The following is a 13,802-nucleotide window of genomic DNA, read 5'->3' on the forward strand; positions in this document are numbered from 1 at the left end:
GTAAGGATGTAATGCAGAAAACTGACATTGTTGCTGAACACAAAAACAGCCTGAATGCCAGAGTCAGCTTGAAATGTTTTCACGATAACAGAAGAGGCAGTAATCCTTGTCTTGTCTGTATTTGTTTCAGGCTACTCCTAACAGTGGTGGCAGTTCTTTCATCATATTCCATCCATTTACTACTAAAATTATCTGGTATTGTAGGTATGTAATCTGCATCTTCTTATGAGCAAAAACTAAAATTATATGTTAATGTCAGTTTATCGTGATACGTGTTGAGTTATTACAATACGTGGACTTTGTCTGCTCTCTGACTTGAAACAAATCACCTACTTGATTAGAATTAGTCTCTTCTCAGCCTGTTAAGGTGGACTTAAGTTCTGTTTTTGGTGCTTGTGACTCAGGTATTCGTGCATATGAGCAGCTCGGATACAGGGCTTTTGGGACCCCGGGTAAGATGGCGGCAGGCATTGCCATCACGCTGCAGAACATCGGAGGTAAGATCATTCATCAACACAACATGAATCCACATGCACATTTGATATTTATTTAATTTTTTAGTTTCCTCTGACTTTTCCGGAACGATGCTCACGTTAATCTGTTTACTGCTGCTTGGGACTAAAGTATTTTTTGTGTGCTTATGGGTGTGAGAATGACTTAGGTTTTTATTTAATTGCAAATAAATATCTCCCTGTTTTTATGTCTCTGCTCCACAGCAATGTCCAGTTATCTTTACATCGTGAAGTACGAGTTTCCTTTGGTTATCCAGGCATTTCTGAAGGTGGATAACCCTGCAGGGTGAGTGGCTAACACATGATATAATAAATGCACAGTTCTGGTTGGGAGTAAAATGTTAAATCTCTTATTTAATGAAACAAGCCCATATAGGAATAATCTAGTAATGCTAGTAAAGGACATGCATCATCCCATCACTTCCTGGTCGTGATACATGAGCGTTCAAAGACTGAAGTGTCTGCTGAAGAACCCTGTCAGGCTGTGCCAGTTGCTGGGCCTGGATGTTGTGAGCAGCTGGTGTGAGAACAGCTGCATCGGTTACCCCAGAGAAGCAGAGCGTCATGGCCACTGAGAGAAATCACATCAAGACACAGCAAGACTCCCCAGCTGAAAATGTAAACCAGGGGACATCACTGTTTACTGCAGGTGGCCCCTGAGACAAACAGCACTCACGTTCTTGGATAAAACCATTTAAAAATTTACCCCGGCTGCAGAAATTATTCTTCTTCTTCTTCTTGTTTGTGTTTGAGAATGATTTCTGTTTAAAATCTACAAAGATGCTACAGTGAGGGGAAATGCTCGGACTGACGAGACGTGCTAATATGGAAGTGAATGGAAGTGATAGATAGTGACAGCAAATAGACATTGTGTTGTGTTGTTCGGACTTTTTTTTTTTTTTTTTTCCACTGTGTAGCAGGAGCACTGCTGTGGGTCACGGTCAACAGCAATCAGTGTTGATCTGAAATGACAAACTGGGTTGTCCCAGTGGCATCTCATCCTGCCACAGCCTGTATGTTTGTGCTGCTAAACAGACAAATAAACATCAGCATCTCACAATCTGGATTATCCCGAAACAACAACAGGCCCATAATGCTTGTTATTTTTATCGATAAATGATTTCTAGTAAAGCAACAAACTTTTCTCTGTGTGCCTGTCGTGCTTTTCTACTTTCTGATAGGTTTTCTCTTATTGTATGTTTACAATGTTCCTGTTGTTTTGCCCACTCTGTGTGTGTTAGCCTCATTAGTGTTTGCAAGTTGTTTTTATACCAACTCTGACCCCGATCTGCTCATTTATTGATGAATTCTTGAGCTTGCGTGTGTGTGTTTGCTCAGTCATTTTGGTGTGAACCGTGTCAAACTGTGTGCATGTTTGCCTGTGATGGTTTTGGTTGAGATTATGTGTAGTTGTGTATTTGTAAAGGCTTATAGAAGTAAGAAACAGTGTCCACAAACCAGACAGGCACAGAACAGACAAGCTTCTTCTTCTTCTTTTTTTTTTTTTAATCGTGTGTGTTGCAACAGATGTTGCATCTCAATGCCTCCTACCTGACAGAGGACAAGAAATTAATCACCTCTGCTGTGCTGATCTAAAAATAACTCTCAGAGGGTTTATTTTCCTCGACATGGCCGTTCATGTGATGGTAACATGTGGTAGGTTTACTTGAGTCTTAGTGACAAATATTTTGCTGAACTTTACCTTCTAATCTCAACCAGTTGGTGGAAAATAGTGTTTTAAATGGGTTTTGAAACTGAATTTAAATGCTCTGGAACAATTCTTAATCAATCCATATGCAAAGTTTATTTGTTTAATCACTGAATGTGTTTTTTTCACATTCATAATTTTACATATCCTGTAAATATTCAAACACTAAATTGTTTTTTCTTTTCAGATTGATGAATTATAATAAGAGCTTTGCTTTAAAACAGAAACTTGAATTTATTTTTTGTTGTTTGTTAAATTTGAGATAAAATAAATCGTCTTATAATAACCAATAAACTGCACATTAGTTTTCCCAGATTTTTCTTTGTGCAGGATTTTAATTCAGCTTAAAAAGCCCATTCAAAGTAAGCCTTTCTCTCTTTTTTTACTACACGTATGCTTGTCTTATTATATGGATTTCTTTTCAGGTTTGAATTGATAAATAACCCTTCCTGGTGCTTTAAGTCTTATTTCTTCTGTGCCTCCTTTTCTATCATTTCACTGTTCCCCTGCAGGTCAATATCTGACTCAAATGCTTCAAAGACGTTACTGAGACGAGTGTTTCTGTTCATTTCAAATCAATACACACACACAGTAATTAGTTTTTCTGTCTGCCTCTCAACAGTGAATGGTACCTGAATGGAAACTACCTGGTCATTATCGTGTCTATAGCAGTGATATTACCTCTGGCTCTCATGAAGCAGTTAGGTAAGTGTGCAATATTATGACCTTTTACAGCAGGACACTCTGTTTCATCTGCACTTTAGTATCGGACCACAGTGGCTCTTATTGTAGAATGCTAGTTAACATTAGCCACCAGGATCAGTGGATGTGGTTCATAAAAGTCAGTTACATCTAATACTTCAAGATATGTAGCATGAAATACTATATGATCTCTTCTTCTGTTTGTTCAATTTTCAAGTTAACAAAATATATTGTTGTTATAGTTGGAATTGCAGATATTTAGGACAATATATAGCATGCATGCATAACAATGGTTAAATTAGTGCAGAATCTGACCTGAGTGTTTTTTTGCTACCTTAGGATGAGCCAGAGAAAAGACTGGTTGTCTTTCTTACTGTTTGTCATGTTGTAGTGCCATGTTTGTTGCCTCAGAGGGGACAAACCAAACACTGGCTCTGGAAAGAATCATTTGTGCTTTTTATTTTCTCCATTACGCGAGCTCCTGCAGATGTTCACACATCTGGAACTATAGGGGTTTTCTTGGTGCCACGGTTTCGGTTTCAGCTGTAAAAAGTCCTAGATATCAACACTGGTCCCACTGGTGATAAGACTTTGTTTAACTAGAACAGAAAGTCTCCTTTTCACAAGATACGTGAAGAGTCAAAACAAAACAAAAAAAAAGAAAAGACGAAAAGAGGACAGAAAGAACCAGGTTGGAAATGAGAAATGGGGGGCATTTATGGATGATCTTTTGTTAGAAGTACATCTTCTGGTGAGACACAAAAAGAAGGAGGATAGATGCAGTGAAATAATAAAGCTCCGGTACATTAAGCCAGTTAAGTGTACCACGCACATGACGAAGAACACATTTCTTATAATAAGCTATTAGAAATGACAGATATTTAATGTAAAATGTGATGTAACCTCTAATGAAGTGTTTGTATTTCAGGCTATCTGGGGTACACCAGTGGCTTCTCACTGAGCTGCATGGTTTTCTTCCTCATTGCTGTAAGTCCTCTGATCATATGTGTAAAAGCACACTTCACGTGTTGCTTCCTGTTTCCTGTCTCATCTCGGATCTTCTCACCAGCTCTTTAGTATTCCCTGCTCTCTCTTCGGACTAATGTTTTCATGCTGCAGTTCCCGGCTATGTTGGCTGTCTGCTTTTCTCTGACCCAGTTTTGGCTGCGTGAGCTGTAATCCACTCGCTGCGCTCCCTCCCTCTCCTTTTTCTCCTCCGGCTCTCTCTGTGACACGTTTTCTGCCAGTCTACATCATAGCTGTGCCCCCACAGCCTTCGTTTTTGGCCTAACACCTTGCGTCTCTGCGCTGCCCAGGTCATCTACAAGAAGTTCAACGTCCCCTGTCCATTTGTGGACTTTGCCCACAACAGCACCGGCAGCGAGCTGAATGTCAATGCCACCGACCACAGCGGCGAGCAAGACCCGGCGTGTATTCCCAAGATGGCCAACCTCAACATACAAGTACGTTCATGCATGCCAGTCTCTGTGAAACTGCAAGGCCTCCTGCACTGCTATGGCCACTGGTGTCACAGTCATCAGCATGTTGCCGGTCCCTCTTCACAATCCAAGCATGGAAACCCTGGTTTGAAACACTCTCAATAACACATCAGAACCTTGTGATAAATCCAAGGCTCGAAGCTGGACAGTGACCCCCAGGCTGTCTGAAGGAATGAAAAAAATTGTTTGAGTTTTTGTTTTACGCAGTGAAACGATAAAATCTGGCTTCTGTGAACCAAAAAGACCCTTTATGGCCCTTTAATTTGAAGTAGAGTGGTGATATCTTACCTGATGTAGATAGAGCTTTGAACAACCTCAGTTTGGAGAAACAAAGTTTTATTCTGACGGGACTGATTAGGTTTCATTCAGACTAGTCCAAGCAGATATTATTAGATATTATTTAGATATAGTTCTTTGTAAGTGCAGAAAGCGACAGCAGCAGATGTGGCTTTTCTGGTGCTTTCAACATGAGTATGATAATATTTCTACCAACATAACTGTAGAGTGAAATTGAGAGCAGTGTAAAGGGTTATAAGATAGTGTTTGCATGAACATCTATAAAATCTTTAAGGTTAGAGTTGTTTTAAGGCAGCAGCTGCAGCTGCACAGGTCCATAATAGATGCCTTTAGATGTTTTATTTTGCTTCACTATCTCTCCTTCATTCTGCACCATGAAAACTCAAAACGATAAAAGGCATTCATGCTCAAATGTTACATGCTTCAGCGTGTTTAAGCTTCATGTGAATGTCCACCTTTAGAACAATGCTAAAACATATTAGCACCACAAATAAATGAAATATAGTCCACAAATATACATTAATGTGTCCTTTTCAGAACATATTGACACCATGAACAAACAGAAACAATTACCGCGTGCACCCCTTGGATCATTACATGAGTACATGCTGTCCATTTCAAAGCTGGGTTGGATATGACCCATAATGCAACAGTGATGCACCGAAGTAAACTGTGGTCACATGATGCATTACTTTGCAAATAAAAGAGAACTTTATTAGACAGTTTTAACCAAAAATCTTTTTTAAATTTGATCATTTTAAGCATTTTGTTACATTTTCAAAAGTTTTATGAACTCAAACATTAATGAATTTAGGACTAAACACCTAAAAATTTTATTAAATCTGGCCACTTGCACTAGCTCATCAACACAGTCAGAATTAAACTCTATTTCTCCAAAGTGAGGTCGTTCAAAGAGCTATCTACAACAGGTAAGATATTAATAGTTCATAACCTTTTCCAAAAAACCTCACTTCAAAAGGTCTGAACTACCGCTTTAATCCCACTCGATTTAACCTAAACATTGCGCACTTTAATGAAGCCAAATGTTTTCCGAAGCGTTAGCAATTATTCACTCATGGCTCCTGATTCTTAGGACATTTTGTCAAGTTTGCATCCGCATCTCTGTACTTTTCTGACTCAGGCTGATAGGACCAATCCCCCCCCCCCTGCTTAGCAGTTTACAATCAAGGCATTTTTTAAAACAGGCTGAGGCTGGTTTTCTGCCAACACCAAGTTAATCACAGGAAACAATTAGCTCTCTGTGATTTGTCAGAGGGAGAAATGGGGAGTAAAGTGTGAGGTTGGTGGTAAGACGTCTGGGATGGCGCTGCTGTATCTATGGTGACCTGTTGGGGTTCATTTGCAGACGGCCTACACCATTCCCATCCTGGCGTTCGCCTTTGTGTGCCACCCCGAGGTCCTCCCCATCTACACAGAGCTGCGCAAGTACGTTCTTATGATGGAAAACTCATGCTAGCTATGTTTTGGATAAGAGGTCAGTTGCATCAAAAACGAGGAAAGAGCTGCTGTGCTTTTGTGCTCGGCTTGCCACATTCTAGCCACGTGCACTGCTTTCACTTTGTTTTGGAAAAAAAGTCTCAGCACTGCTTGTGTGGTGTAGCATGATGTGAGCCTAAATGAATGATCCCGCTTTGAACCACTGCTTCTCTTTCCAAAACTGATGCTGGATTTGTTCTTAAATCTTGGCACATCTTTTGGAAGAAATGTAGCTCCAAAGCTGAAGATTCAATTTAAATGAATTAATTCTGTATAGGGATAATAGTGGGTGCCCTTTATGTTGTTTTGTGTGTGTGTACGTATGTGTGTGTGTGTGTGTGTGGTTTTGACATCACATGGCAACATTTTCTGATTTCAGTGCCACCAAGAAAAAGATGCAACATGTGTCCAATATCTCCATCGCAGTCATGTACGTCATGTACTTCCTGGCTGCTCTTTTTGGATACCTAACCTTCTATGGTGAGGCCTGTCTGTCTGTCTGTCTGTCTGGTTATTGTTTTTATTGAAGCACATTGCAGCTTTTATTCATTGTTTTGCCACATTTCTCACAAAACAAATGTGTTTCATAAAATTCGCCCAAAAGGCACCATGCAATCTCTGTAATATTTATAAACATGTCAGTGATAACAGAATTGCAAACTATTGCAACTAGACATACCAGTAATATGACAATTTACGGTACTCTGAGGGTATTTCTGTATCAAATGGTCAATATTTTGATGGTCATAATGTAACAGATAATACATAAAGGACATTATTTATGTTCTCTATAAAATACTCGTAACTGAACACTATTTACTGGAAATGAACTTCTTGGTTTGTCCAATTATACATAGTAGGGAAACCTGAGAGACTCATATTTTGCAGACAGGTTCAAGGTTCAAGTAGTTTAAAAGAGCACTTGAAAAGTAATGCTTTCACAGTCTGCACATAAAAACGGAGAAAAAATAAATTTTGATATATCTGGGTGTGATAATGAGCAGACTGAAGTCAGGCATCGCTGCTAATGATGGAGGCAGACTGCGAGGCATTTCCATTCTGCTGCATTTGTTTTCGGTGTGGTTCACGTCACAGCGGATCATGTTTGCTGCTTTCCCAACTTCCTGTCTTTGTAAGGCGCTCGTTTGGAACACGGCCGCTTTGAGGCATGTTTAGGTGTTGTTTTCGCTGCTTCTTTATGTGTTAAGCCTTTCTTTACTTCCATCACACACCACGTGCTAATCCTCCTCTTCTTCCTTGCAGTTTGCTTCCCTGTTTGGTCTTTTTTTAACACTTGTATTGTTAGAAACAGTACCCCTACTTTCCTTGTTTGAAAAATTAAGGTTTGTGAAATTCCTCTCTAAGGTATTTTAGAAAAGAGGATGCTTCTTCATTAGTGACAGTTCTAATGAGCCAGAGAGGAAGTTTCATCTGTTCAGGATCCAGTTGCAAAAAGTCTAGAAAAATATGTGATTAACACATCCTGAAGAGTATGTCTAATCAGCTGAAACCTACTTTTATATGTTTAGTTTAATATGGTACTCTTAATGAAGAAGAAAATCATTTTTTTTATAAATCTGTCAAACTTGCTGTAACTTCAAAAGTAATAAGTGTTTGCTGTTAGAAGACAAAAAGCAGTGGAGGGTGAGAAAACATTTTTAAGAATTTCTGTTTTCTTGTAAGAAATATACCAAAGTGACTGTGTAAAAATTCTATTAAAATTAGATAAACTGCAAGTCTGGAGGTTCAAGCACTTTTCAAACTCATTCATAGTAGAGTTGCTCCCTCTAGTGGTCGCCGTTGTTGCGTAACTCAAAAAAGCATCTCATTCAACATGTTAATACCTTCATGCTGTTCTGATCATTTCTGGAGGTTTGCGGTCCTCAGATGTGCTCTGTGTTCCTGTTTCTGTCTTCTGCAGGTGAAGTGGAAGCAGAGCTGCTGCACACATACAGCCGTATCGACCCGTACGACACTTTAATCCTGTGTGTGCGCGTGGCTGTGCTCACTGCCGTCACACTCACAGTACCAATTGTGCTCTTTCCCGTAAGTATGGTTTTAGTGTCTAATGTTGGCGCACTGCTTCACCATTTAATGTCTCTGCGATCCTATAAAATACAATGAAACATCTAACTTTTCAGGTGAGGAGAGCAATCCAGCAGATGATGTTCCCCAACAAAACCTTCTACTGGCCTCGCCACATTGCTATTGCCATCACTCTGCTCACGTTCATCAACCTGCTGGTTATCTTTGCCCCCAACATCCTGGGCATCTTTGGTGTCATCGGTAAGCTGAACCAAACCTGTGATACACGGAAAATAATCCACATCAAGCTAAAAATCACAAACAGTTTCATCTGTACTGGCAGAAAAAACTAACTAACAATAACTCTGCAGCCCAATAAAAGATAAAATGTTCATGTTCTAGCTCTGTTAAAAATTCCCTAGCTTATGTAAAAGAGAGAAAGTCAAAAGAGAAATAAAATGAACAGAATAACCATTTGTCAATAAAATAACTGTAAATAATGCAGTTCTAAATTTAAGATGGTTACAAAATAGCTGAAAGTGGTATTTACAAACTAAGGTCGTGGAGTTTTAAAGGTAAATGAGGTGAACATGACTCAGAGGCCACTTATAGATACTTTAATGTTGATGTAATAACAAAGCTGCAGTTTCTTTTTTGGATTTTTTTTTTTTTCCACACGTAGAGATTTTTTTTAAACATCTTTATATTGTTAGTAATCACATTTAGTGGTAGAATGAAGATATGAACAAACCTTTTCACTTTTACTTTGCTACTTTTCATTGTTTTAATGCCGAGGCGTCGCACTATCTCAAGGAGCTAAAGCAGTGAGCGCTAGGAGGGTTGGTTTGTGAATAATTTTGTGTTTTTTTCATATGCTTTCCAGGCGCCACGTCTGCACCCTGCCTCATCTTCATCTTCCCCGCTATCTTCTATATTCGTATCGTACCCAAAGAGGAGGAGCCGCTGTGCTCCGTTCCAAAAGTCCTGGTGAGCTTTGCTTGGATATTCTGTTCGGTTGATTCAGCTCATCTTATTTAAAGCATTTGTGTGCAGAGCTTATATAATATCTCTTTGAAATGCAGCATGAATTATTGACAGTGGATGGAGGAGCTGTTGGGTTTGCATTGTTGCCTCAGAGGGTTTAAATCTTGATTCCAGCTTTTCTGTGAGAACATGTTCTGTCTGTGCCCGTGTGTTGTTGTTTGTTTCAGGTACTCTAGTTACTTTCCAGTCTAAAAACATGCATGTTAGTTTATTGGCCCTTAGTTTGAGTGCATGCGAGAGTCGTTGTTTGTCTCTGTGTCCACCCTAGACTGCTGGAAACAGGCAGCAGCTCTTTACAAACCATGAGCAGAATCACGCGAAAAGAGAAAAAGGATGAAAGAAAAATCAGCTCAATAAAAACCTTGATATTGTTAAAATTGTATAAAATAAAATAACGCCAAAGAGAAAAGGAGCATTTTTCTCTCCTCCTTGGCACGGAGAGGCCTGCAATTACCAGGTTTTAAAGCTGGTTATGTTCATGAAATCCTTATCAAACACACCCATGCATTTATGGCGAAACGTATAATAAAAGTAAAATGAAACATCCTGCGTCGGTGCACCTCACCTCCATAATTTGAGCCACTCTGCCAAATTTCGTTGCAGCACAGTGTCTCATTTGGAAATATTCCACACAAACTATGAATGTCAAGATTCTTGATTTTATTTTATGCATCTGGAAAACCTTTGCCTGTGTATGCCTTTGGGTCATTTTCTTTAACTCTGTCCTTTTTTTGTTCCAGGCTGCCTGCTTTGCTGGGATCGGTTTCCTATTTATGATAATGAGTCTCAGCTTTATCATCATTGACTGGACATCAGGCAGCAGTACAGCCAGCAGTGGTCATTAGACTCCCTCCTTTTTTTTTTTGTTTTGTTTTTTTCTGTTTTTATATTGTTGATATGCGATTGTGTTGTAATGTTTCTGTTTGTGCGTTCGTTGAAGATGCCCTTTTTCTTTTCCGTTAGAGATTATCTGCCACAGAGACTAAAGTTCAGCGCAGCTCTTCACTCTCTGAACGTTCTTGGTCTGCTAAGGTTCTGTACCTACTGCCAAAATGGTGACTGAAAACCCCCAGGCCAGTATTTTAAACATTAGTTACTTAGTGAGAACTTAATTCAATAAAAGGCCAGTTGTGTTGACTCTGATGGAAACTTAACGGATGTTTTGTGAGAAAAAGCGTCTGGCTCCTCTGAATAGCACTTATTATGCACACAATCTGATACATCTCCCTTTTAGCTGCTAAATAAAATCGACTGATATTTTTTTAGAGATTATATGTCTACTATATTTGAATACCTACATATTTTAGTGCAGCTGCACTTGTACAGTTGCAGAAGAGTTATAAGAGCACCTGAAGGATATGTACCATGAAGAGTTGAGTGTTTAGCCTTTTTAAATGCTCTCTTACTGAGAGTTAGATGAGAAGATTGAAAGCACAGTCATGATTGTAACTAACTGTATGACCAGTTAGACCCAGAAATTATTTAAGATGAGCCACATTAAAGGGATAGTTCAGGTATATGAAGTAGGGTTTTGCCGAAAAGTAAATAGTGATATTTTACTTGGTGTAGATACCTTTTAGAAGAAACAGATTATTTGTGAGTGGACCAAGCCCAAAGTGGTCAGCTGCCACCCTAAAACACCTCCGATCTAAAACATTTCTCGGCACTTCATGCAAACGCTGTTTTTAAAACCTTTTAATTGCCCTCAGTTTCACATTACACAGTTATTCTGGCAAAAAATATTCTGACATTCCTGCTGGAAGTGCCCCAGGCTGCACTGGAAGTGTTACAGCCAGCTGCTGCTGCTCCTGTTTGCAGGTTTAAATGATCAAAGAAACCTATGTGAATACTCATGTAATGATAACTTGATGGGGATGTAAAGGTAAATGAAACAGTGTTAGCATGAAGCTCTGAAGTTGTTTTGGCTGCAGTCCAGCCTGGTCTTGACCTCACTCAGACTAGCCGTTAGCTTGTCTATCCAGTCAGAACTAAACTCCATTTCTTCAAACTGAGTTGTTTAAAAGCTATCTACAACAGGTCAGATATTAATTGTTTATAACCTGTCTGCAAACCTCACTTCAAAAGATCTGAAGTATCCCTTCAAGGTCCTTATCACCTAACTTGTGCTGCTGCTCTTTGTTTTTTTCTTTTTCTTTTTCTTTTTCTGAGGATGTCAATATTCTTTCCTCTAACTGAGCAGGGTATAAAAACCACAAAGTGTAAAGCACACTTCCTGCCATTCCAACAATATATGGTCTAAGTGTGTGTATTTGTATTTGTGCACAGTGACAGACTGATGGTTAACATCTGGCCACGTGTTAACCATCCGAGAGGCCGACTTCAGCCAGAAACAATTGAAATGGTGTCCGGAATAAGAATGCCTATGTTGTGCAAACGGTTTCTCTTTTTTCTTTTTATTAGTTTTATCTTGTAAAGAACAGCGAAACATGGTACTGAGGACCTCATCTGTTGGGTTGCACAAATCAAAGAGACAACTGCAGCTGTAGCTGCTCAGTGTTTCTTGTCATTTGTCTTTGGAGGGTTTGATGAGTTGTTTCATTCAGAGATGACCAAAATGTATTAAAAAAACAATAAAATAAAAACAACAGGGTCACTTCCTGCGGTGGTTAGCATCAGATATGCGACTAAAACTATTAGCACACGCTTAAATCCTAACACGTGACAGATACTGAATGCCTGTCTCGGCCGTGAGGTGTACCTTTGTCGGTCTTTAAAGCGTTAGCGGTTAGCAATAGCACTTTTCTTTTGATAAGCACAACGCAATGTGTTTCTGTTCATGAGGTGAAACGCAACAAATACATGTGAAAGACGTGACGTAAAGGCAAGCCCTTTTGTATGACTAAATCTGCAACTCAACGCAGCACAGAAAAATTAGTAACATATCAGGTGTTGTTAAACGTTATTTGAAATATTTGGGTAAAAGGAGCTTTTTTTGGAGCCTCCATGATCATAAATATAGTCCTCTCATCTGCTCATGAACTACAATAACTGAATTATTGGATGTGTCGTCTGAGGTTTTTAGGTGTTCTTGTATTTTGAAAAGAGAAAATGTGATTCAATTGTACCTGAATGACAGTAACTTTACGCATTTTTGCTGTTTAGCCTTCACCTGCTGATCCAGCGTATAACTCTAGTGTTTTGTCTTTGGCTGATAGATGAACGTCATGTTTAATGTTTATTTGGGTGTATCAGGTGAATCTGATTCATTGATGAAATACAAAATGCCCCCCCCCCCTTACATTTGTGGTTTATCATAGATGGTCATATCTGTCTTCCTCTCTGCTTCTCAGCAGACACAAACCTACTAACTTGTCAGCGAGCTGGTGTACTTGCCTACATTTCATTATTTTTTAATGAGAAAATCTCAGACACCGGACGGCTAAAACTGCTGTGTGAGTGAGTTAATATTGTCCTGTCTGTTTGTTACGCAACAAACCTCTTTTAATCCTCCCCTTTCCCCCTCATTATGGTTATGAATATTTTGTTTATTTTTACAGTATGTTTTTGTGTGCAGAGAAATCATCTGAATCGGCCACTGGAGCACAACTCAGTGTTTGGTGTTGTTCAACTAATTTATTTCATTTAAGGTTGTATGTATAACCCAGGCTTTCGATAAATATGATACCTACTGGTGCACACAGGCATATCCTTGCAACATGCAAAAAAATAAACAAGTTATAAACAAATAAGCAGTGCAACAATAAATGGGGATAAACTGTGTTAGTGGCTGATACAAAATTATCTCTGAGGACCTCTATGTAGATGTTGTTAGCCTCTCTGATTATGTGATTTCTGATTATGTGTATGATTGAATAGTAACATATTAAATATTGACATCAGCCAGCATTTATAAATACTGTATATAAATGTATACCCTTTATATTCTATATTCATATCTATAGTTTATAAAGTGTAAATAGCAAATAAAGGTTTAGTCCACTTAAGAGTATAAATGTATTCATTTTCAAAGTGCTTTTAAACCTCGTTGTCCTTCAATTTATGTCTATTTTCTTGTATCTCTATCTATTTTAATATGTTGCTGACAGTTATTGTACTGTAAGTGATGTCGCAATAAAGATATTGGGGTAACAGAACTCCTTCATGCAGCAGGTTTGTTTTTCTCCAAACAATTTAAAGCGAAGATTTGTGAGGTTTCATTTGCAATTTATTCACCAACCTGTTGAGTTTTACTGTATGTAGTTAAATTCTAGAGAAAACTTGACTGTTAAGGCAGTAAATGTCCACACGATGGCGCCATAGAACTGTGATAGAAACTGGATTCGTTTGAGGATTTGAAAGAGCCTACTTTAAGAATCATTTTAGCAGCTTTAAACACTTGTTTAGGGCTGTTTTTCAACTTGAATTTGCCCATGACTACATAAAAAAAAAACCTCTGGAGTTGACATTTTCCCTTTAATGTTTTGTTCAGGTTAATGGTGCAATACAGAATAACACAGCGTTTTGATCAAGTAAAAAGATGTTTTAAATTTTAAACTA

General features: G+C 38.7%; 1 protein-coding gene across 3 annotated transcripts in view; it reads left to right on the plus strand.

Annotated features, from left to right (window-relative positions):
• Positions 1–13,399, plus strand: part of LOC108235754 (sodium-coupled neutral amino acid transporter 3) — a 35,866-nt gene extending 22,467 nt beyond the window's left edge. For 2 of the 3 annotated variants that reach the window (XM_017415966.3, XM_017415967.3), the window contains 12 exons: positions 131–204; positions 405–497; positions 717–798; positions 2,843–2,925; positions 3,851–3,909; positions 4,239–4,385; positions 6,085–6,164; positions 6,595–6,695; positions 8,137–8,261; positions 8,357–8,501; positions 9,124–9,227; positions 10,025–10,129. In XM_017415966.3, the coding sequence (XP_017271455.1) occupies positions 131–204; positions 405–497; positions 717–798; positions 2,843–2,925; positions 3,851–3,909; positions 4,239–4,385; positions 6,085–6,164; positions 6,595–6,695; positions 8,137–8,261; positions 8,357–8,501; positions 9,124–9,227; positions 10,025–10,129 (1,198 nt within the window). Of the gene's footprint in view, positions 1–130; positions 205–404; positions 498–716; positions 799–2,842; positions 2,926–3,850; positions 3,910–4,238; positions 4,386–6,084; positions 6,165–6,594; positions 6,696–8,136; positions 8,262–8,356; positions 8,502–9,123; positions 9,228–10,024 lie in introns of all 3 variants that reach the window. The other variant, XM_025005871.1, reaches the window with a different exon arrangement.
• Positions 13,400–13,802: the final 403 nt, after the last annotated feature.

Source organism: Kryptolebias marmoratus, linkage group LG4, assembly GCF_001649575.2.
Source record: "Kryptolebias marmoratus isolate JLee-2015 linkage group LG4, ASM164957v2, whole genome shotgun sequence".
NCBI classification, from domain to species: Eukaryota; Metazoa; Chordata; class Actinopteri; order Cyprinodontiformes; family Rivulidae; genus Kryptolebias; species Kryptolebias marmoratus.